Source organism: Homalodisca vitripennis, chromosome 2, assembly GCF_021130785.1.
Source record: "Homalodisca vitripennis isolate AUS2020 chromosome 2, UT_GWSS_2.1, whole genome shotgun sequence".
In the NCBI taxonomy this organism is placed as follows: domain Eukaryota; kingdom Metazoa; phylum Arthropoda; class Insecta; order Hemiptera; family Cicadellidae; genus Homalodisca; species Homalodisca vitripennis.
Window position 1 is genome coordinate 180,618,732 of NC_060208.1, and position 25,889 is coordinate 180,644,620.

The 25,889-nt window shown below is 32.4% G+C and overlaps 1 protein-coding gene across 2 annotated transcripts; it reads right to left on the reverse strand.

Moving 5' to 3' along the window:
• Positions 1 to 8,365: 8,365 nt before the first annotated feature.
• Positions 8,366 to 25,329, reverse strand: LOC124355118 (adenosine kinase-like). Of its 2 annotated transcripts, none has more exons than XM_046806077.1 (4): positions 25,016 to 25,329; positions 17,402 to 17,572; positions 11,033 to 11,808; positions 8,366 to 8,752 (listed from the first exon to the last, which is right to left on the reverse strand). In XM_046806077.1, exons 1-3 carry the CDS (start codon positions 25,198 to 25,200, stop codon positions 11,076 to 11,078), a joined length of 1,089 nt encoding a protein of 362 aa, XP_046662033.1. In that variant the 5' UTR covers positions 25,201 to 25,329; the 3' UTR covers positions 8,366 to 8,752; positions 11,033 to 11,075. The 2 variants fall into 2 exon arrangements, with proteins under 2 accessions (XP_046662033.1, XP_046662034.1); XM_046806078.1 differs by lacking the exon at positions 25,016 to 25,329 and adding an exon at positions 21,978 to 22,690.
• Positions 25,330 to 25,889: the final 560 nt, after the last annotated feature.

A 25,889-nucleotide genomic window follows, 5' to 3' on the forward strand; every position in this document is an offset into this window, starting at 1 on the left:
AGTGTCTCGCGCCACTCAACACTTCTGGAAGAGCTGGAAAGAAAAGACTACCTCCACTCGCAAATCCAACGCCCAAAATGGACTGAACAAACTACAAATGTAAAGGAAAATGACCTAGTATTAATGTACTCTAGCAATAGTGATCCTCTAACTTGGCCCCTAGGTAGGATTATCAAAGTGTTACCTAGCTCTGACAACATTGTTCGTGTGGTCCAAGTGAAAACCCCGTCAGGTATTGTAACCCGTCCCTGTTAAATAAGTTGGTTGTTTTACCTAATGTTTAGTCATAATCTCCTTAGTGTACATATAACTCCATTTTCTATTCATATTTAGCTCTTAATTAATGATAAATTGACTCAGGTATGTTTTCATGACGAATGGTAAATTTTCTTCAATCATAACGTTTTCTTTTTTTCTTTTACTTGGGTCAAAAAATGTCCTTTTTTGGGGGGGGGGAATGTTCAGTACTTATTTCTTAGTTAACGGCTGGTGTTGTTACTGGCCCGAGATGACGTCACCGACTCGCAGCCCCTTCTCCAACCCCTTCAAGATAAGAAGACGCGGCTCTTTATTCTCTCCGCAGGCGGCGTACTGGACACACGCTGCTGCCCGCATTCCACCCCAAATACATGAACAGTTTCACGTTTATACAGCTCTATTTTGTTTTTTTATGTATTTCAAGTCAATATAGTTACTTTATTTACCCTCTCGGAGTGAATCATTCCCCTTGTTGTCCACCGCTCTCCATCTACAAGACCTACACAAGACTTCTGGTGATCCTGGACTCCCCGCTGCCCTGGCCGAGGACCTCGACGACCCCGCTCTAACGAGACTCCCCCAAGGTACATCACCAGTCGTTTTTATTTCGGCTATACCGCGGTTACGGCTCTTCCTCATAGACCGTACAATAAGGATTATAGAACATTTCATAAATAGTTTCAAAAGTTACCTATTGTGGGGCGAGACTGCATTTAGGAAAATATAAAATGCTATATAGCCCTGCAATAGAACTTTTGAGACAAGTATTGAATGCACATGAAATCTTTTAAAAGATTATCTGACATTTCATAGTCTAGTAATTATTCTTCCATAAGGAACCAAACAATATTTTATAATTTATTCTTTGTATTAAAATCAGCTGTTTGAACATAGGACCATCAAACAAATAACAGATTTCAACCGTTTATACGTGGAAAGAGATGTTTACGTATGAAAAGAATTGTTTACAAAGGGAAAGTAATGTTTGGAAGAGGGAAAATCAGGTTAGCTGCGAGGGAAAAATTACTTTTACAGATCTCAGATGTATTAGAAAGTAGCCCATTACCATACTGAGTGACGAAAAAAATATATAATTCTAACAATTGCATATGTATTATATTGTTCAGTCACTTTAATTTCTTCTTTTCCAATAAACAATACAAATTAAATTATTGACCTTTAATAAGATCAATTTACTCCAGGTTTTGTCTCCATTCTAGCTTTGTGGAGGTACTGGGAATTCTAATCCTTAGGAAGAAGATTGAATATTGTATTTATAATTTTATTAATTAGTTGTGTCAACTCAATATCTCATCTCTATCTATTACATGGTATTTTTGTCACTTTTTTCAGTTCCTCTAACAAAAATATCAAGTGAAAATATACGTACTTCAGGATATATTCAAATTCAACAAAATGCGACAGAGCAACTTTTTGTGGTTCCAAAAAGTGACTACAAAACCTGTTTCAAGAAGTGAAACCATGTTAGACAAAGCGTAGGCACCTGAATGTAACTATTTAAAGGATTATAATATTCAAAGCTGCAAGTCGGCCATTGTACAAAGATCAACTTCAATTAAAACTTTTAAACATATTAGATGACTGTATATTTAATGAACATTGCTATAGTAGATTGTGATACTCGTATAAGTTTGTAAGACTTTCTAACCAAAATAATGTCTTCTGCATCACACAAGTAGATTTAGAATAAAAGATGTTACTTTTCTGATATACTTGGATGATAAAGTTTTCTTTTCTCAATGAAAACTAAAAATAATAATCACTCACTGCCATGGACTATTTTAGGGAGGAGCAGTGGTTGTCTCCCCCTCCAAAAGAGGGCAACGAAAATGTAGTTTAGCAATAAGTTATATCATTAGAGTAAAAATCTAAAAGTTATTGCACGGAAATAATGATAATAAATAATAAAACACTGTTATTACTACATACAATGTTCTTCAAATTTTTGGTCTTTTTCACCTTTACCGTTCTAAAATGTTACACCCTGAATGACTATGGTAAGACACTTCCTTCTAGTTTTAATTCTGAGGTATGTCTATGCCATCACGATTTTCCCTCTAGAGACTACCTCACAATAATTTTCATCCGCTGTTTTATAGTTACATTGAAGTTTTCCTGGTTTGGAAAGCTCAGTTAATCTTACCCCCAGTTTGGCAACTTCTTCTGGACTAAAAGTGACAGTAGCACTGTCCAGATCAGTCATCTTCAGCATCTCCAGCAGGAACCTCTGGAGAAGATTGAAGTTGACAGCACCCACCTGTCAACCATAGAGACTCTGTCATGAAAGAAATTTCGTTCACAGAAGTTTAAGACCAGGGCCGTTCCTAGGATTCATGGTGCCCATAGCAAGCGTAGCTTTGGCAAAACAAATAAACATAAAAACTAAACTTTCAGTTATCCTAAGGAATCTTTATCGTTTATCTTTATCTTTATCTAAGGAATTTTAGAATATCGTTTTACCCCTGTATACTCATTATTAGTGAAGTTATATACTGACGGGTTAGCTAAAACCACGCTAGCTGGCACCAGCCTCCCACCCCCTTTTATACAGCCCTGTTTAAAACAAACAACTAACACGGTCTTAGTGCTGATGTAGTTTTTTTTTCAAACAATTATCCAAGTCAGGGATAAAATCTAGATTGGGTATAATGATAAGATAATATTGCCTTTAGTAAATATTTTGGTGTCTATTACCTATAAACACCAAATAAACAACACTTAAGTAGTTATATGTTGTTAAACATACAATACGCACCTGGCTTTATATTGTTAACCCTCATATACTAAGATTGTGATTTGTTAAATAATAATTTAACTAATTGTTAGACTATGAGAAGGCCCAATACAGTTTATTAATTTTTGTATTATCCTGACTCCTTACTGTAGTATATTTTAATTTAAATTTGGCATGATAATTACATTCACAACTCAAATCTGTAACTATATGAATTTTAATGCATAGACATGATGGTTGTGGCAGGGCATGACTATAGAGTTATTGACAGGAAGGAGTCACGTACAATGTCCAAGTAATTTAGCGTTTCTCTTATATTACAGTTGTCTTTGTTGTCACACATACTTACCAATCATTACAGGTTTATTTGTATATTTGTATTCCCCTTAATACAGCTCAGGAATTAAATCATTATATTTATAATTCTTTATAAACTAAATTCTGAAGTAATATTAACATTGTTGATTATTTCAATTGACAACACACAACAGATAGATGTTTTCTTTTAATAGAGCCAAAATAAACATTTTCAAAACTTAATAATTACATTTTTTAATAATATATTTTAATTTACAATGATAGTACACACAGAATGACCTTCTTCCTATTGTCATTCACCATCCAGATGTCCCTGTAGGTATTGTCTTTTAATGGAGACAGGTGGCTAGTTTTATACAATAAGTATAGTTGAAATTTTTAAAATTTGGATATTTACTAGCCACACTCATAGCCTAGATGAAGAATCAGTTAGGATAATATTTTGGACATAAACTCTACTAATTAATCAATTTCAAAATGCCATTACATATTTGCTCAGGGTCATAGACAGATTATTCTCTGCTAAAATGGCTTGGTGAGGTCCTTTCTGCTTTCTTCTATATTATTTTATGTTATTGCTGCTATCCAACTTACTTACTTGTTACTGGTAAAGGTAATCTTTGAAATCACATAAAGCTGCATAAAAAATTGAACAAGTATTAAGTAGAAATGATTATAAAATGTACAAAGTTTCATATCTCAAACAACATTAAAGATAAAAATAGAATAACTTATCATAATAAATTTAAAGAGACTTAAAATCTGAGGCATGAGTCAATACCAATACATAATAAATTTGCACAACAACATTGATTAATATTATAAGGAAAGGTTCCTTTATAACACTTTCTTGGGGTGAAAAGCGATAAGGGACCCCGATTTTTTATATCGATATTGACAAATGATATTAATTAAATTATAACTATCGATATAACCAACCGATATTGAATCTGCATTATAACTGACTTGTACACACACTTTTTTCATATAATCTTTTATAGACAATAACAGACAGTCGAAAGCTTGTGGAGGACTGTGAAACAAAGTTTAAAAAGTGGTATATCAGGTAATCTGCTTGTAGATCATCCCTGTACTGTACAGAGAAGTACGGTTTTTAGAGAGGATGCTTTCAATAACTTCTTGAAAGTGGTTAATCATTGCTACCAAGTAGAAAACATGTAAATAGTTAGTATATTTAGTATTTTCTGGCATACATGTTTGTTATATTGTTATCATTTTGTTATTATTTATGACTTTTCCTATTCTCAGTTCTAGTTGCTTGTTTGATCGTTATAGCTCCTTTATTATTTATGAGATTGTTACTATGTATATTATATTATTTTAATTTTAAATATTATTATTATTATGAATAGTAATTATGGTACTTTGGGATTATACCGACCACACCCAGACATGAATCGTTATTTCACATTTCGTTTCTACTGATTACTAGATTAGCGTAGAACAATATTTCGTCAATATAAAACAGGAATTGTCTTATCGCAAACCCCTCCCCATCCTCAGACAGAGGTCAAAGTCGAGCGTCTAGTAGATAACGTGATTGCAGAGTCTCGCCGCCCGTTCAGCTGGTGCATCGCTTTGTTGTACTTCCGTGTTTTACCTCTACATTTCTCCAAACACAAAAATTCAACAAAAACAAACATTTACCAAACTAAACTCTTTATTAAAAAAAACACTAAAAACTTGTTTTTATTCTTGATCACATTCCGCCACCCAAAATGCGAGTGCCTCCGGCCATCAGCGCGGGCGTTGGCAGCACCTTCGGTGCTGCCCCGCGCTGATGTCGACGAAAGAAAAACATCCCTCGAGATAGTACCTATCAGTAAAATATCAAATTCTAGAGGGGCTAATCAGAAATATAAATTGAATTGTAATGGAAAGGCAATTATGTACCGTGCAAATCACGTGATGCCGCGCGGTCTGCCGTAATCAGGATTCTCGAGAAAGATAAGATAACAGCGACAACAATAACGATCACAATACCTGGAAATGCTTGTAAGTTTGTAATTTTGTAATTGAAGAGTTGTTTTTTCGTTCTATCATGTTTGTTTCTATAAATTTCTATTTTTGTGTTCTTCATACTAGTGTGGTCGGTATAATCCCAAAGTACCGTAATTATTATAGATGTGTTGATATGATTGATACACTCGTATTCAATATACGAATATTAAGTATCAATGATTATACTAATAGATATAAAAAAACGGGTCCGGTTATTGTACTCTATGCCTTTTGTGTTACTTTGAAATTAAAAAGGAAATAAAATTAAAAATTTCAATAAATACTAACCTCTGGAGTTCCTATTGCAAGGCTAACCAATTGATTCATTTGGAATTGTAAATCCATTGTAATTTATAGGTTATGAAAAAAATTACTGATAACTTATAAGTACTATACACTGATTGACATTAAATTTTAATCTCTGTTTAAGATTAAAATATATATAAACTACCAATTTGATTGTATTGTATTGTTTAAATCTAAATATGAAATATAGATGTACAAAGTTTTGCCTCTGTTATTATGTTTGTTTTCTAGTACCAAATGAATGTTGTTTAGATGTGTTATATTTAAAAACATTTTATTTCTACAGCTGTAACTGCAACTTGTACAGTTTAAACCATGGATAAAAACTGTTTAACACACTATAAAAATTAATACAATGATTCTGAAAGAGGAAGGATTAAAGGATTTTGGCAGTGTTCTGTAAATACAACAAAAAGATTTAATTTTTTACATCATACAACAAAAATAAATGGTTTTGGGTTAGGTTGTAGAAATAACTAAAGATAAAACTCAATTTCATTTCCATTTATGACACATTTCAATTAATTTCAAACAATGGCAACAGAACACTATTCCATATTATTAAGCATAACAGATACTTTTGAAACACAAAATCATATATAATTTTTTTAATATACATGGTTTATTGCCATATAGTTGCAAAGGAAATCGGAAATATCCTTGAAAAAATGGATTATTTATCTTGAATGCAAGCTGAGATAAGTATACCTAAATTTATGCTTTCTAACAAGGGCACTATAGGACTCTTAGCCTTACTTAAAATGAACGATATACTTATAAAATTTAAAAAAGTTTGAAGAAAAATTAAAATGGTTAAAAAACCAAAATAAATTTACCGGATTAGGCCAGAATATTCTCGAAAAATATGTGTGGGAGGAAGGCAGAGGAGATGAAAAAAATTAGGATTGCCTAACCATATAATCTTACAGTTATCCTGGACAAGCGGTATGAGACTCACTGATGTCTAGCTCCTAAAGACATACTCACTAACAAGCACTATCTTCCTCTTGGACCATCCAGGAAATAGTTTTTTCAATACTTCAGACTATGTCTTGGTTGAAACTAGACAGGCTCTCATCAGCTTTCTATCTTCTTCTTTCTAAGCCAGTTACTAGTTATACAGTGGTACCTTTTTCATCCTTAGCATTCTCAGTACCATATCCCAGCATTTCTGCCTTTAAGGCATGGACAAGAGAGCATGGCTGTGATAATGGTCTCAGGTTCTACAGCCTTGCTAGTTATCTTCTTTCTTCTGTCCATCTACTGCACCTGAAAAAGGTATGATCTGAATCCTCCAAGTGGAATTCCAAAGATTCAGGTGGGTCAGCCATGCCCTATATCCAATTTTATCAAACAATAAAACTATTAGTTTCATAATTTTATCTTGTTTTTGAATTTGTTTTAATCAGTTCAACACTTTATAATATACATTTTTTTTAAATTTTTCCTTTAAACAGTTGTTCCTTCTGTACATAAGTCGTGAATGATGATCCTCTGCTGAAAAATCTGTAAATCATCATTGGAACACATGATATGGAATTCATCTAATTATTTTAAATACATTTCTGTTGTGTATTCCCATTGCCTCAAAGTTTGATTTGAGTGGTTTGCAAGGTAATGGCTCATCCTCAGCCAACACATTATAAACCAAATAAAAACGTACATCTAGATTTCACAGCTCTCTCCATTAATCAATATGACGTATCTAATTGACATAAAAAGATTATGTACAAATCGTAAAAACTGGCAATGAACAATCAACATCAAAGTAAAAATTCTTGGACATGGTAGTCCACTCAGGTATGCCTACTTGATAAAGTAACAAACAGTTTTTGATCATTATGCTTTAGCTAACACGTTCATGACAATGGCTTAGTTCCGGACTTTTTTATTTGACGCCGAATAAGTATTTTTACATTAAAATTCAGAGTATAGCAAGAAATACTTGTAGAAGACTTCTCAATTTTGCATGACAAAATTTATTACAAATGTTTTCAATGTTTTTCCGTATACCACAAGGAGTACCTAAAAAATTATTTTTTCTTAAAAATTAAGCAATTGTGTGCCCAATAGGGTTCACAATAGTCTGAGATATTTATTTATGCACAGGATCACAAGAAACTCCCAAGACAGATAAACAATAAAAACGCAAAGAAATAGTATAGCAACGGGTACCCCATCTTCAACGGAGTAAAACGTGCTTTACGAAAGCCTGGTGTGTATCCGATCGGCAGTTGTGAAAGCATATACACAATCAGGTACACGGTGGTAGTTGTGAAAGATCACATGTATCCAATGGAGTACACGTCATCATGAACGTGTTAACTTGAAATTAGTTTGCTTCAATGCTATATAATGAATTCGCATGACTATATTGTGCATTTTCTTATAATATTGATCATCTTATAAGGATATATTTATTGAAAGTATCAGAAAGAGGTTGTAATTTGAGAGTGTTGGAATGTTTACACTCCATTTTTCTACAAGATTTTAAAACATTTCTGTTCTTGAAAAAAAAATTGTTGTTGATATGTACTGAGTATTTCAAGTTTCTTATAAGAATTCATCAAGGCATACAAAAGTTACTCTTTATTCTTTTATTTTTGTAAGTTATTTTGCATTTTGTATGCCATAGGTGGAAATCTTATATATGTAAAGATTTAAAGACTTAATTGTAATGATTTAGACAAAATAAATACACAAAACTCATTTTATAAGCTAACAATATTTTAATAGCTAACAAAGACAAACAATATCACATTTTATGCACTTATAGGATTTATATCACATTTACAGTTATTTTCTCTTTTCGTAAAATAAGTAAATAGGCTATATATTCTATTGCACTTGAATTATCATATTTAAAAATAAAGAAGAGCACCATGAGATGCAAAATAACAAATTATAACACTAAAAAAGTTTAAAATGTATCTTGTTTTAATTCGCATAGCCAATAATAATTTAGTTTATTTATTATTTTGTCATACAATATTGAATTACACAAGGTTACATGTTTAGCTCTAGTAACTACTTCAAAATGAATTATGTTAACCTATTGCATTATAATTATACTACACCAAATTTACCATATCAAGATTCAAGATTCAAGATTCAAGATTTTATTCATCATTAATCATACAGTGATGCAATAGATTTCGTCAATATCAATACAACATAATTTTACTTTTTATTGCTTGTTGAGTTGTTGGTAACTACTATATTTAAATGAAGGTTTAAATAAATATAGAAAAATAAATGTAGAATAACATAATAAATAGCTACAACACTATATACAGTACACTGTAATAGTTTTAACATTAAAAACATAGATTATCAATAGATTAAAAGACATACTATATAACCACTATATTTAAGTGAAAATTAAAACAAATATAAAACATTATAAATAGTTATAACACTATATAAACTACACTGTAATAGCTTCAACAATAAAAACGTAAATTATTAATAGACTAAAAGACATACATTTATGAATAAATAATTAGACAACAGTTAAAAACACAAAAAACATAAACTAATAAAATTTAAAACAATGAACAGTGAATAGACTATATACATTACATAAAAATTCATTAAAATACATACATTTAACTATCTAATCTGAATTTAGCTTTGATTACAAATTAGTAAAAGATGTCCTTAAATTTACCATAATCAGTAGCTAGATAGTCATCAACCTTGTAGAAAACTTGTTCCTTTAACCACTTTCTCAAGCAATATTTGAATTTATTAACAGAGACAGTGTGAGCGGATTGAGGCAATTTGTTAAATAATCGATTTTTCATGCAAAATATGCTGTTATTTGTTTTTGTAAGTCTAGCAGGTAGTAAATCTAGGGCATAGTTATTTCTTGTGTTATAGTTATGTATATCAGATCTAATTTTATATTTATGCAAATTTTCTTTTACGTTTATTAGACAGAAATATATATATATAAACATGGGAGTGTCATTATTTTTAATTCTTTGAAAATGGGAAAACAAGATTCACGATTGTCCAGTCCTTTTATGGTCCGTATAGCATATTTTTGCCATCTAAAAACTTGTTCCATATAAGTACTATTTCCCCATAAAGTAACGCCATATACAATCTGAGAGTGAAAAAAGGCATAATACGCATTGATCAACATATCACTACTAACACACAGTTTAAGTTTTCTTAGTAAATAAATGATTTTAGATAGCTTTTTGCAAAGGTATTTTATATGTACATCCCATTTCAAACTGCTGTCTAAGTATAGGCCAAGTAGTTTAATAGACTCTGCTTCAGTTAATTTAGTTAGTGAAAAAATAATTGATTCTGTCTTTTTTTTATTTATATTTAAATGATTTGTTTTAAACCAGCTCTCTGCAATATTCATTGATACATTCTGATCTATTTGCAATTTTCTCATGTCTTTTCCACTCCAAACTAAAGTAGTATCATCTGCATATAATACCGATTTGCATGGTATATTACCTGGGAAATCATTTATTGCTATTAAAAATAGGAATGGTCCCAATACAGATCCCTGGGGAACACCAGATTTAATTAATTGAAAATTAGATCCATCATTATTTTGATATACCATTTGTTTCCTGTTACACAAGTAGGATGTCATTAAGCCAAGTTCCACACCCCCCAAACCATAACATTGCAATTTTTCCAATAATATTTCATGAGAGACACAATCAAAAGCTTTGGTCAGGTCAATCAGAGTAGCACATGTCAATATTTTATCTTCAAAACCGTTCAAAACATAATTAATAACACATTCAACGGCCTTAATTGTATTCAAACCTGGTATAAAACCAAACTGTTCAACACAAAGCAAATTATTATTAACAAAAAAATTATATAATTGATCTTTAATACATGCCTCAAAAACTTTACTTATTATGGGGATTAATGATATTGGTCTGTAACTTGATGGATCAGACTTTTTTCCTTTCTTATAGATTGGTATTACCTTTGTAAATTTTAACACATCTGGGAACACACCTTCAGTTAAGGCTCTATTGAACAAGAAAACCAATGGCTTAATTATAAAATCAATGATTTCTTTGATTATTCTATTTGATAACCCATATATGTCTTCACTATTAGATGTGCTAAAATTACTGACAATCTTTTTTACCTGTTGTTCAGTTATTGCTTGCCAGAAAAATGTTTTATTTTGCATTATTAAATTATTATTATGTAAGTATTGATTTACAAGTAATGTTGCTCCCATGACATCAATAGGTTTGTTAATGTTCATTTCTGTTGGTGCATTAATGAAGTAGTCATTAAAATCATTAGACTTAATTGGACACTCAAGATTTCTACTGTTTCCACCAGATTCTTCTCTAACTACCTTCCATGCTGCCATCATATAAAACTATCATGAAATTCAGTTCTAATATTCGTAAGTATATCATAAAATATTTTTCTTCAAAACAACACCAATATTTTGTATAATCTGTTGTGCAATTTGACAACCATAAGCAATGCACTCTGTAGCAGTTTTGTTTTGCAAGAAAGCCACCAAAAAACCAGCAGCAAAAGCATCGCCTGCACCAGTAGTGTCTTTTATTAGGTTTGCATCTAAATGTGGAACTACAAATTTAATCAATTCCCGATCACCACAGACACAAAGTACTGAATGTTTGCCTCTAGTCAACACCACAGTCTTCCCAAAACGTTCCAAATGATTCGATTTACACTTAACGGTCAAAGTCGTTCCCCACAAGGAAGAATGCACTTTTAAAGCTGTATCTTCGACTGAAGATTCTTCTAAACCCATGATGTTCGCTAATCCTTTAAACTCTGCAACATTTCCAATTACAATGTCTGAGGCAGTTGCCATTGCAATCATTTGTTGAGGCCATATCTCAGTAAGATAAGAGCCACTAAGGTTGAAAACAACAGGCACACCAAAGTTTTTACATTGTTTCACCACTTCCATGCTGACTTCAAAACTGTGACTGATGAAAAATCCTTCAACGTAAACAATAGAAACTTTTTCCATAATTTCCATGTTGTCATCAGTTATGAAATCTTCAGTGGTATATATTTCTGCTGCTCCCAAGTGGGCCACCAGGGACCTATTCTCTCCATTTATTAAAGAAACTACTCTTCCTGTTGGATAGGCACGATGTTTGGCATACCTGCAAAGAAACATTGTTTTATACTGATGTAATAAAAACTCTGCTTTATTAAAACATTTTTACTGGTAATGGAGTTTTGAAGGTACAATAGAATCATTATGGATTAGTTATTATTGTGTTGTAACAAAAAACTTGTTACAACAATATAATTTATTGCATTAGTTGATGGGTTTGAATTCCCATCAAACCCAAATTTTGGATATGCCACTGATGTGGAGAATGGTTGGTAAACTTCACACTTTCAAAACTGTAAATTTAATTAAATATATAAATAAACTTCTAATATACAAATAACCAACTGAATAATTGTTGAGCGTTAGCGAATTTTATTTTAATTTTAGGAATGTGTAAATAAACAAATGAATCACATAAAAAGATTTTTTAGACAAAGTACACCTTGGTAACATTTTCAACAATATTCTTTACACCATTTTATAAAAGCATACAATTTACTAAACATTTGATATTGGACAAATATCACTTCAAATTAGGAATAGAATTCATTACACATAAACTATACTCGAAAGAGCTTATTTTCATAAAACCTGTTTGTTTATAAATCATTAAACATACAGAAAAATGTCATCAAAATACATCCACATATGGTATTCCTAAACTCTCCCAAATTTTGAATTATTTTTCCTTGTATAAACAAAAACGTAGTTCGAGATATGTCCATCTACTATCGAGTTTGCTTAAAAATTCAAAACTAAAAAATTGTTAAATTTACTCATTTGAAAATGTATTATGTATTTATTTTATTTTTTACCCTTTATACGACATTGGGTGAATAATTTCCGACCACGTTTTCAATTTTATTTATGTTACTACTCTTGAGATTCTTTGGGATAGTAATTTACCACATGCACAATACATACCATGAAGACTTTCTGTAAAACATAAATTTAGTTTTCAGCAGTTGGCAACATCAGCTGGATTTCTATCCTACTGATAGTCTGAAAGTGGGAATATATTATCGCACTGTCACTCAGATATATCAATGTTTTTGTTCTTGTCCATACCTCAAACTTAGGATCAAGATAATTTCACTAATATACATCAAGAAATAATTTAAAGTTAAGTAGTATACTCCTTAGTTATCTGTAATCATTTTTATACAATATTTTACCTGTATTTTGCAATGTAAAAATGTCTAATCATGAAAATGTAACATTGTGAACTACAAGCTGAAAATGTAATGCTTTTTTCAAAAAATATAAAAATTTTATTTTTGCTTGAGAGATTTATATTTATAAATAACAACAAAAATTTACTCTTTTTTATTAGGAATAAACTATTTTGTCCATGTTCTGGCAAAGCAGTTATTTGGATGTTACTCTGGCAGTCTTGTAAAAGATCGGCCAATGTATTTATTAAGATAATTTCTTCAGCTCAGAAGTTCTCGCCAAAAAGCTTTTGGACGAAGATACTTTTTCCTGCTCAACTATCCTACCAAACAGAATGGAATATCCTGTTGATGAAATAAAGGCGGATAAGGAGATATTATTCCATGACCATAATTTTGTCCAGAGTGGTGATTTTTTTCTAATATCAAGGTTTTTGTCAATATATTTGTGTTACAAAAGTCTAAATAAAAGTTTGTACTAAAAAAAGTTTAAATTTTCAATAAAAAGTTTTTAAAATGTCTTATTACATGATATTTATTGAATAACCCCTAAGTGGGAATATATTATCCCAGTGAAACAGTGTGACTTGGTAAAAAAACAAACATCCGTAAAGTGACGCTGGGATAATATTTTCCCACCCTAAAAAATATAAAATAGAAAAAATTTATCAAAATAAATCTTTTTTCATGATTCTATGGACCAACTGAACAGCATCCAACTGTTAAAACCTCAATTTTTAATATGCCTCCTTTTTTGTCACTTAAAGGGTTAAACCCTTATTATTGTATTATTTATGGTTTTAAATGTGAGGTAATTTTAAAAAGTAAATATTGAATTTAACAAATGCTAACATACATTTAAAAAATGCAAAAATTAAGACATAATTTAACAAATTCATGACAGGTTACGTATTTAGTCTGTTCTTTACCTACTGAATTCAACCATAAATGTTAGCGTTATCACTACAAGTATTTGTTTGAGTGAGTTCTACAGCACTGTAATCCATAATTACAGTAGTAATTACGGATTAATGCACTACAAATCTTTCGTACCACCCGGTGGAGTACAGGAGTAACTCCCTCCCGGAATATGTTTACCGCTAATAATATTAAAAATTGGAGCTGCAACCTCCAAACCCCTCCTGGATACACCTATGGCAGCGAGATAAATACCAAACCCAGTTCATTCCTATACGTGGCAGCTGTTTCTACACTTGTGAGTAACATTATTAATAAACCTCAGAAATCAAATAATGGATCTTGCCCAAAGAAATGAAAATATCTAAAATATGGTTTTTCATTTACTGGAGAAGAATAAAATCAAAATCCTTTATGTGTTGTATGTGGAGAAGTTTTAATTAATGGCAGCATGAAACCTTCCTTACTTTTGTGTCGTCTTGAAACTAAACACTTCCAGTACAAAAAAAGCTGTAAGCTATTTTGAACACTTTCAAAGATGTATGAAATAAATGCTAGTATTTTATCTCACTTAGTGTCAGGTAACAAAGACAATCAAAATGCTATGGAATCCTCTCATAGAATTAGCTACCTCATTACAAAGGGCAATAAAAACCATGCCATTGCTGATGTTGTGCAAGTTGGTCAAGACTATGTTAGTAACATAAACAATATCCCGTGGTCAAACAATACAGTTTCATGACGAATTCAAGACATGTCAGACCATATTGAAGAAAGGGTAATTCAACATTTAATTAAGAAAAGCAAGCCCACTTTTCTCAATTTTGAAGTTGATGAAAGCACAAACATTGCTTCCCTAGTAATTTTATTTATCACTATAAGGTAAATAATACCACTAAGGAATTGGAATTGCTTTCACACATTTATTGCTTTCTTATGCAATGATTCAACAAACTACAGGAGAAGACATATTCAATGTAATTTATGGTTACTTCTGTGAAAAAAGATATAGATTTAGCCAAATTGAATGTCATATAAAAAGATGGAGGAAAATCCGTGCAATAAATTGCATGGAGCCATTGCTTCATCCAGATAGTTGCCAAACTCATTAAAACAAGTACTTAATGGATCTGTAATAGTTGTAAACCTCGTAAAAGCAAACTCGACAATCTCCAAAGTATTTAAATTGAATGCAACGATATGGTTAGTATTCACTCTACACTGATTTTATACATGGAAGTCAGGTGGATATCTCGTGGAAAAGTCCTCACACGATTGTTTGAGCTTAGACATGAATTACAAGTATTTTTTTACAGGAGGAGTACAGAACAGCTCAATCATGGTATTTAAAATTGCAAATAAAATTGAGTTCATTTATAAATAATTGATTTCTGGAAATGAGGCTAAGATTTTTGAAACACTGCACAGCTTCTTAATAGAAAATGATTCTATCTGCTGGTGTTAAACATGAAATAGTATCATATTTAAAAAAAAAACTCTTAATTCTTTCAAGAAGTATTTTCCTAAACAATGGGAGTAAAAAAACTGGATTCTAGATCCTTTCAGGGAATAAAACTTTCTGAGTGCTGCACTGTCTATTCCAGAAAGGGATAAACTCATTAAAATTTCTTCAGATTCTACGTCGAAGTCAAATTTCAAGTTAAAATTCCTTGGACAGTTCTGGACAAGTATTATGATGAATATGTACCTTACACTAAAAAGCTTTTTACCTTTTACCTTACACTTCTGTTTTAGTACCATTTTCTAATACTGAACTAGCAGAGGGAGCTTTCTATTGTTATGCTTTCATAAAGAAATATTGTAACAGTGAATGCTAGTGCTATGTCTATCAACAGACTATGTCTATCAACACTTGAACTTGATTTCAATATGCTAAGTGCAGCAAAATCAACTCAAGGGTCACATTAAAAACAAAAATGACATTAGTTCCCAGACTAATAAATAAGTTCCTATCAATTATAGTATGTAATTTTTTTTATAGTAACGATTATGACTGTGAAATATCAAGTTATTTAATCAATTTTTCATTTCATTAAACATATATATTTAAAAAAAAAGATTTAAAATAAATATTATTCCACGTGTGTCTGTGTTTTACTGGCTGAATACCTATAGTAAGAGGTGTCATTATACTATATTATATTAATGATTTGACGCCCACATATAATAAATTAATTGGTAAATATAAAAATTACATTTTTGGGGGTACAGTTTTTGTAACAAATATTCAAATGGGTATTTGGAGGGAAAAAAGGTTGGGAACCGCTGTATTAGATCATTCTCAAACAAAAGAAGCAGAGGTTTTAAATATTTAATAGAAAACATTTTAACAATTTGTCTCCTAGGCTATATCATTAGTAAAAACACTGTACAAAGTTTAATTCACAACTTTAGTAGAAAAATCTTTTTTTGTGATCATTTTGATACAGCACAAGTAAAAGTTTTATCACACTATAAATATTTTAAAAAATTAATTCTTTAACATCCATATAATTAGACCCTGGGATTTTATGCATACACATTGGGATTCATAGGGTTAATCATTATAATTATCTAAATAGAATTTTCAGTACAATAGAATGGTGTAAGGTTTAACTTTGCACCTGTGAATAAATAAAGACTAATTAATTACATAAATAACTAAATTTTAGTAATCGAGTTTGAGTTTATAAAGATGTTGGTTGTAATTACTTTAAACAACTGGTTAATCAATAATACCCCTACAAAATCTGTTACAAATAAATTTAAATGTAATAAATAAATCACAAAACAAAAAATAAGTTTGTGATGCAAAAGTACATAACCAGTGGCTTTCAACATTATTATAAAAAACCTCCAAGACATAATGCAATGTAAATGAGTAGAATCTTTTTGTAATGCAGAAATGTCCGACAATGGATCAAAACCATATGTAGCGAGGTAGGACTCTAATTGTGTATAGACAGAATAGTTTTATTTCTAATTGTCTTCCAGGCTAATATGGCTGGATGCACTCAATTAAATTGTACACACAGCTCATCACAATATGCAATCTTTTTTAGTATTCTTCTAATTGGAAATAGAAAGCAATTTGCAGAAAAAGATTTTGGAAGACCAGGAAGTTTCAATATCATTCCAGGATTTTGGGAGCTATACAGTTAGAAACAATAGCATGAAGACAAGCTTCACTATAGTATATATATATATATATATATAGTTTTTAAAGAAGTTAATGAAGAACTAAACATTTATTGAGTTTGGCTATTCTAGCTCATCTATACATTCTTTGTTTGGAGTTTATTTTTTACAATGGAAGGATTGTGAAGGAAACAAAGGTTTTCAGACTAGCCATTGTTCAGTGATACAAGAAATCACTGAATAATGGCAAATATAAGGAAAAATTCTGTTCCCTTCACAATCTACACATTATTTTCTGGCAAATTCTTCATAAAAACTTGTGTTTTATTAATTTCACCAGTAAGCAGCAAAACTATTATTATTCAACAATAAATTCAACTACTGGAACTCCAGTTCACAAAATTTTCCTACCTTGTGTCTAAGCCACACTTGTTTCCTTCTGATTCCAAAAACTTCCCTTCCGCATCATCCCCCACTCCTCCAAAGAGGACACAGAATAAAGGTTGGTTTACAAGCATCTGCACAAGTCTCAATGTATTTTGAGTGCATCCTCCAGGACTCTGGGTCATGTTGTAGTTTTCACTGGAATAAAGACACAATGACAACTTAAACAATTTCTCATTAGCATGTATTAAGTTACATACATGTTAACTTAATAATGCTAATGTTTTCTATATTAACGTTGACAGTGATGACGATTCTAATACATATTACAGATGTAGAAACATATAACTTTATCCTTACTTTATTAATTAATCGATACAATAGCTAAAACTTGCCTTTGCTGAGAGCTTTTCAAATATTTATTATTTTGTTACTAAATTTTAGGTACCCTACTTTGGTAGTATCCAGAGAAGTACGTGCATTTATTAAATTGCAATCAAGAATATTTTTTTTTTTTTTTTTTTTTTTTTTTAATAAGGGCATAAAACACGCAGGTTATCAATGCCCGTAGGGTTAACGGACACCTACACTTTAAAATATGGTGTCACGTTATCAGTGCAAGGAATAAATAGCGGATCTCTCTGTGTCAAATAACATTATTATCACATTAAGACAATAAGAAAAACAACAGCAGTGTACGGAGGACTAAAACTAAATAACAGATAAATAATAACGATAATAAATATAACAACATCTAATGCTAAAACCAGGTAAGTTAGTGAGGGTAGGTTGTAAAGGGACCCACCCTCACCAATAACAAATAACAAATAAATAGAAGGACAAAAGTGCCCGTCTCCTTACGTGACACCTACATATTAAGATAGTGGTGTCTCTCACCTCACAGAAATTTTTAACTGTAAAGGGGTTTACCCTTGATTAAAACACAGAAAATTTTCCTAACGAAATTTAAAAGATTGCACTTAGGCGGTGCTAGTTAAGAGCCTTAAAACTAAATAACAACTCAGGGGTGAACTGTAAAAGGGCTCACCCTTACCTAAAACTAGCGGTTAAAATGTTTACTAAAACTAATCAGGTACTATATCACTCATATTCTGGACATTAATTTAGTGCTCTCCAGAAAACTAAAGAGCTTCGTTAAAACATCTCTTCTTTGTCACCAAGCAACTCATCTAAACCGGCCTGGCAAACGATGTGCTCTCCTCTGCCCGGCGAAGAGGCGGCAGTCTATCAACACGTGGCTGACGTTTAAACGCCATATTACACTCCGCACACTGCGGTGGATCACCACGACTCATTAGGAAACTGTGAGAGAAGCGAGTGTGTCCGATACGGAGTCGACCACAGTACAACCTCCTCTCTACGGTTAGTGCGGTAAGCAGAGTCGACCAAGGCTTTACTCTGTATTTAATCTGCCGAAGTTTGTTATTGGTTGGTTAATTGATCCCACGATATATTCCACTGATGTTGTAGTCGTAACTTTACAATCGGCTTTAGATCGGAGACGCGATTGATCGCCTAGTACATGGAGTCAGAGAGATTGCCTCCTTTGCTGCCCTATCTGCGATCTCGTTACCAGGTATTCCAGTATGTCCAGGTACCCACAGAAACGTAATTGCGATACCCCGAGACATCATCTCGCTCAAAGCGTAGCGGGATCTTACGAACAAGGACATGTTTTGGAGTACATGTCCTTGATAGCCAGCAGACCGCTTAGCGAGTCAGAGCACACTACCACCCTATTTTGTTTCTTGGAAATACAATATTTAAAACGATTTCAAGATAGCTGTTAGTTCTGCTGTGTATATTGAAGATTCAGGAGTGAGGCAGAATTTGTACTCTCTATTGGAAGTGACAAAGGCACAACCCGTTCCTGCCTCACTCTTTGAGCATCTGTGTAGATAACATCGCAGGGTGACAGGATGACAGTATTTTCTCTCTAACAGGAGCTTGTGGACAACAGTGATGCGTCTTGCTTGTTCAACTGTAATAACGACAGTATTACATTGGGAGTTCTGACTGTCCATGGTGGCCTATCCATCTCGTGACATACATCAACATCAAATCGCTCTCATGTCCACTTTTCTGCGAGATGTAACAGGATTCTAATGCCAAAAGGTGCGGGGGCATTAGGTTTATTTGTGGTACAAGGGAGCAAGCGATGTGTCTAAGACTACCTCAAAGGCCGGATTTTCTGGCCTTGATTTTAAACTAAAAAAATAGTTCATAGCCAATTGAACACGTCTGAAAGATAGGGATGGCTCACCACTCTCAGCTAAAAGACTGACAACGGGGCTTGAACAAAAAGCCCCAGTAGCCAGTCTGACAGCAGAAATGATGGATTGAGTCCAACATTTTAAGGGCTGTTGGCTTGGCAGAAGAATTAAACCTGTGATCCGTAATCAATACAAGGTCGAATATATGGCTTTATAAAACTGAAGCATGCATTTTCTATCTGCACCCCATTTCGTTCCCGCTTAGAGCTCTCATCGCGTTAAGTCTCTTTAGACATTTCGCCTTAAGTTTCTTTAATGTGCGGAACCCACGTCAGTCTGTAATCAAACCACAACCCCAGGAATTTCACACAGCGACTCGCTGGGATTATTATTCTATTTATCCTAAGAGTTGGATCAGCGACGTTCCTCAGTCGAGAAAAAGTTATACATTTAGTCTTGGAAGGAGAGAAAGAAAACCCCGGTTTGGTTGCTCCAATCTTCAAGACGGTGGATGGTGAGCTGAAGGTACCTCTCTCTGCAGTAGCCAGCCTCCTGGCAGGGACAAATACAGCAAAGTCATCTACGAATAGAGAGCATCTGACAGGAGCTCTGACGCAGGAAGTGATGCTGTTTATGGCCACAGCAAAGAGAGTACAACTAAGGACACTCCCTTGAGGTATACCGTTCTCAAGAATTTTGGTGTCGGACAAATGAGTTCCCAGGTCTTACATTAAAAGAACGCTCATTCCATAAAACCTTTAATAAAATATAACATATTACCGCCGCCGACGCCCCAATTTGAAAGGGCAATCAAGAATAGTACAGAGCCTAGGACAGACCGTTGCGGCACACTATGCATAACGGGCAGACGTGAAGAGGTGGCACCACTTCTTGACAAAACCTGCATGGGGTCTGTATGATTGCAGAAGTTCAATCACCCAATGAGTACAAACATAATTCCTGAGCTTGCACAGCAAAATTGAGTGTGAGACACAATTGAACGCCTTGCTTAAATCTGTGAGAACCACTGCTTTGGAGTTCTTCCTCTCAAAACCTTCCAAGGACCAGCCTAAGTGTGGCAGAAAATTTGGAATTGCCCCTTCTGAACCTATGCTGTTCATCTGAAAAGAGGTTGTTATGTTCAAAATAATTAACTAGCTGATCCTTAATAACAGTTTTAAAATAATTGTGATCTGAGATCAGAAATGTTAGAAGATCTGGATGTGATCTGAGATCGGACGTGACCGTGGCCAACAAAGCGCGTTTAGGTGGCATCTTCAGTGCCATCCCGCACTCTGGCAAAAAAATAAAAACATCTCTCAACATAGTAGGCAAATTCAAGCTTAGATCATGTGAGCGTTCATAAAGATTATCTTTAACTTTGGAACCACTAATAATATATTTATAATAACCTAATCCAAACCTTCTTATATTGCATAATAACAAGTAGTAGACAGGGACAGAATGGCCTCCTCACCAACATCACTTCCTTTTGGGAGGCAGAAAACAAGAACTGATCTCCATAATGATGTGTAATACAGTAAGTCAAATAAAGTCTGTTTTATCTAATAATGTAGATGATTTAGGTCCCCGGTAAGAAAACCTTTCCCAAAAGAAGTAGGCTCTGGATAATACCAAAGTACCAATTTTGACATATGGAATGTAAGTCTCCTTTTATACATAATAAATTAAAAAAAAAACATTATCTATCTTGACTCGATTTTTTTATAGGTTGTAAATGCTATTTACCAAATATGCTTTCAGTTATACGGAGATTTACTTTATTGTAACTTGGTATATTTTAACTTATTTACATAAAGAACTATAAAAATGTGCATATAAATAGGCTACAGTATATATAGTAGCCAAAATGAAACCAAAGAGAAGCTGTGATATATATGGTAAATCTTCTGTATTACTTAAGAATGTAATTTATTTTCCTTTAGCCTTATGCATTAATTCCAGTCTACTTGAAGGTATTTTCCCATCCAAGCTTAAAGTTTCTAAGGTAGTGCCAATCTTTAATAAAGGTGATAAGGATGAGGTCAGTAACTATAGTCCGGTCTCTCTGGTACCTATTTTTGCTAATTTCTACGAATCAGTAATGAAATTTCAGTTGAACACTTTCTTTGAACACAATAAATTGTTTACCAATATTCAATATGGTTTTTAGATCTGGGCTGTCCACGGTGGACACAGTCGAGGATTTAATATTCCATGTGCTTTTCAGTTTTGAGAGTGAATATGACACCAGTGCGGTGCTTTGCGACCTTTCTAAGGCCTTCGACTGCATTGACCGTGGTATTCTGCTGAAAAAGCTTGAATACTATGGTATAATTGGCTGTAAAAATTCACTGTTTAACTCTTACCTCAGCAATCAGCTTCAAAAAGTTTACTCAAAAGGAGGTTTCTCAGATCATGCTGAGGTACCCTTTAGTGTACCACAGGAGTCGGTATTGGGTCCACTATTGTTTCTTGTTATGATAAATGATCTTGAAAAAAACACTAACTGTAAAACTATAATGTTTGCGGATGATGTCACTCTTTTGACTTCTAGAACTGATGTAACTGTTCCTAATTTAATTGAGCAGGCTAATGTTTGGTACAGAGCAAATTTGTTTTATTTAAACCATGACAAGATCCAGCGTATTTTATTTACACTGAAGGCAAATGATAGGAAATATGGTTTTACTCAGAGTGTGAAGCTGCTTGGGATTTTTTGGATCCCAAGTTATCCTGGCATGTGCATGTAGAGCGTGTTTTAAAAAGATTAAGTCGAGTTGTAAAGACCATTTACAAATGGAATATCACGCTTTATTTCAAAGTATCTTCTCATATGGTTTGCTTTTGTGGGAAAATTCTTATAGAGTAAACAGTATTTTGTTAGTACAAAAGAAAGCTATCAGAATTATTGCAAAGGCTGATTTCAGATCTCACTGTAGACCACTTTTCATCCAGGAGGGTATTCTGACTATTGTTAATATGTTTATTTTTCTCTGATTGCAGCATGTAAAGAAAAACCTGGCCTACAACACAATAAACAGTAATGTACATACACATAACACAAGAAGCAGCAGCAAAATTGCTAGACATTTTACAAGGCTCTCTAAAGTATTAAATGCTCATGAGTTGTAAGTATAAAGCTTTTTAACTGTTTGTCTCAGAGTGCTTAGCATGTTAGTTTTATAAGATTTAAGAAAATAATGCATGCCTGGTTGATTGCAAATCCGTTCTATAGGCTGTGTGAGTTTTATTAATCAAATGTTGCTGATGTAGACTTTGTGTAAATATCCTCTTTTTAGATATGTTTTATTGCTTGTAAAATGTTACTTGTTTTGCATAAACATTGTTGTTAATTTTAAATATTATTTGCTTGTGTTTTTTGACTTGCTTTGCATGCTATGAAATGCACCATTGTTTTATGTATTTTATCTTTAGTATAGTTATCTCATCTGTAGTATGACTGACAAGATCTGATGTGTTTATGTCCTTGAGATCAATAAAGTTATTCTATTCTATTCTAGGGTAGGGTACGATAAGCGGACCCGTTTTTTTATATCGAAATTGGCAAATGATATTACTTAATCATAACCATTTATATAATCAATCGATACTGATTAAATATTTTGAATTATTATCTTAAATAGTCTACATCACACTTTAACACTAAAATAATACACGTAGGGTAATATTTCAATTTTACATAAGTAATTTTAATTATTAAAAATGGCAGTCAATTTTAGAAAACTACACGACATTGCTTTGAAAGATGATAGGACAAACATGTGGGACTCGTACCGAAAACCCCATTATGTGAAATTTGTGGGAAAGAAACAACTGCAACTGTGAGAGGAGCAAATATGGTCGTCTTCAGTTTTCCTAATTTTTGTGATAATAATTTGTTTGATCACTGTAAATATTAAATTCATATTTTAATTTAAAATATATGATTACGTTATTGAGGACTATAGATACTTTTATATTGATTGATAGTCTAGGATTTGAGATATGAATATTATTAGATATCGAATACTACATTCTTCGATATAAAAAACCAGATCCGCTTATCGTACCCTATCCCTATTCTATATTAAAACGATAAAATTAGTAGTTTTGTACTTCAAATTTTTTAAATTAAAACATTTTATTTACAATTTTTTGTTTAAAAAATTTCAACAGTTTTATTATTAAAATAAATATTACAAGTTATAATCACGTTTCCCCTCTACATAAGAAAACAAAAATTATCCTTATTTTAGGTGGAACACAACAATAATACAAGTGTACTCAGCCCCAAGGAATACAAACTCTCATAAATATGTGGCACTGACCATGCCATGGCGGTTGGCAATAAGGGTTTTATTAAACTACTTTATTTATTACATTTAATAACTGCACATAAAGTTTTTTTTATTCATCATTAAATAATCATTAAGAAATTGTTACAACTTGCAGCCTATGAACAAGATTTCAGTGCTTATTTAAAAATCTTACAGCTTCATTGGGTAGGGTACGATAAGCGGACCCGGTTTTTATATCGAAGAATGTAGTCATCGATACCTAATATTCGTATCTCAAATCCTAGACTATCAATCGATATAAAAGTATCTATAGTCCTCAATTATAACAATCATATGTTTTAAATTAAAATATGAATTTAATATTTACGGTGATCAAACAAATTATTATAACAAATATTAGGAAAACTGAAGACGACCATATTTGCTTCTCTCACAGTTACAGTTCTTTCCTACAAATTTCACATAATGAGTTTTTCGGTACGAGTCCAACATGTTGAAGCCATAAAAACAATATATTTTATTTATGTCTTATCATCTTTCAAAGCAATGTCGTGTAGTTTTCTAAAATTGACTGCCATTTTTAATAATCAAAATTACTTATGTAAAATTGAAATATTAAAGTGTTTACAGCTGTTGATATAAACTATTTAAGTTAATAGTTCAAAATAATCAATCAGTATAGATTGATTATATCGATGGGTATGATTAAGCAATATCGTTTGCTAATTTCGATATAAAAAACCGGGTCCGTTTATCGTACCCTACCCGCTTCATTTCTCAAGGAAACTAATTTACTGTGTTAAAATATTTTTTTGTTCTATAGGACGATTCCAATAAGTTAATAACGAAAAACTCGTATTTTGCCGCTCCAGCCGTTAATATGATAATTACCAAATAAAAGCACATTGAATTTAGCATGGCTAATCGCTGTCTTATAACAAATTTAACAAAAATTGATCAGACTATATGAACCCTAACCCTAGCCTAAAAGAACCATTGGAGACCGGCATCACATGAAACAAACATCTGAACAAGACAGAATACGATTTAAATGTTAAACATCTTCTATTTGTTATAGAACATTTCTTGAGTGTTTAAAGAATCACCTTTGTAATGTTGTCAAGAGATTAATAAATTCATCGTTATTAACTTCTTTTTGGCCATCAGGTTTGAGGTTATGTTTATCCAAGATTTTGTTTCCATCAACTGTTGCATAAATATCAAGAAGTGGATTCCCAAAGCCTGCAATGACATGGGATTTTAACATTTCAGTTAGGTTTACACCATTCATCACCGATCGTAATGTGAATCAATATTGTAAAAATTGTACAATGCAACTCAAACGAGTGAGAAGAGTAACAAGTGACAAATACCGGCAAAGCCAATCCATGCCGCCTTCCATTGTTGGTTGCAGCAGTGGACTAGCACGAGCTCCTCACGTGTGAGATTTAATGGGGTGATCAACCGAGGCGGAGAGAAAGAGTGGGGACAGAGCCGAGCAGTACCGATAAATCCCGAAAATTCCTGACAAACTCTGTACATGCGGCTAATAGCGACCTCAGTTCGGAACGGTTCTGATTTCTATTATCTTACGAATTAATGAGTCGTTTTATATCCGAACATATCTGCAAATCATAGAAATTATATCGAATTAATTATATTAATATAGAACTTTCTTTATAACTCCAAAGACACTTTACACGAACATATCTGCAAAACATAGAAATTATATCGAATTAATTATATTAATATTGAACTTTCTTTATAACTCCAAAGACACTTTACAAAATGTGAGATGGTGCACAACGAATAAAATATCATAATCTTTTTGTGCTATTGGAATATATTCAAATTAATAGGGCAAAAGCAACATATTATAATGTGGAGTCCTTAATTGGTAGTAAATAAATTAATAATTACACTACAAAATCTGTAATAAGAGTTATGTAATAGCTGTAATAAACTAAGGGTGTTAAAAAA

Bases quoted from the DNA above. Each gene is read 5' to 3' on its own strand.
- LOC124355118 (XM_046806077.1), bottom strand. From the start codon at position 25,200: ATGAATGGTGTAAACCTAACTGAAATGTTAAAATCCCATGTCATTGCA. The intron at 17,573-25,015 runs GTGATTCTTTAA...TCTTTATTCCAG, and splicing joins CTCTTGACAACATTACAAAG to TGAAAACTACAACATGACCC. The intron at 11,809-17,401 runs GTAGGAAAATTT...GTTTCTTTGCAG, and splicing joins AAGTGTGGCTTAGACACAAG to GTATGCCAAACATCGTGCCT.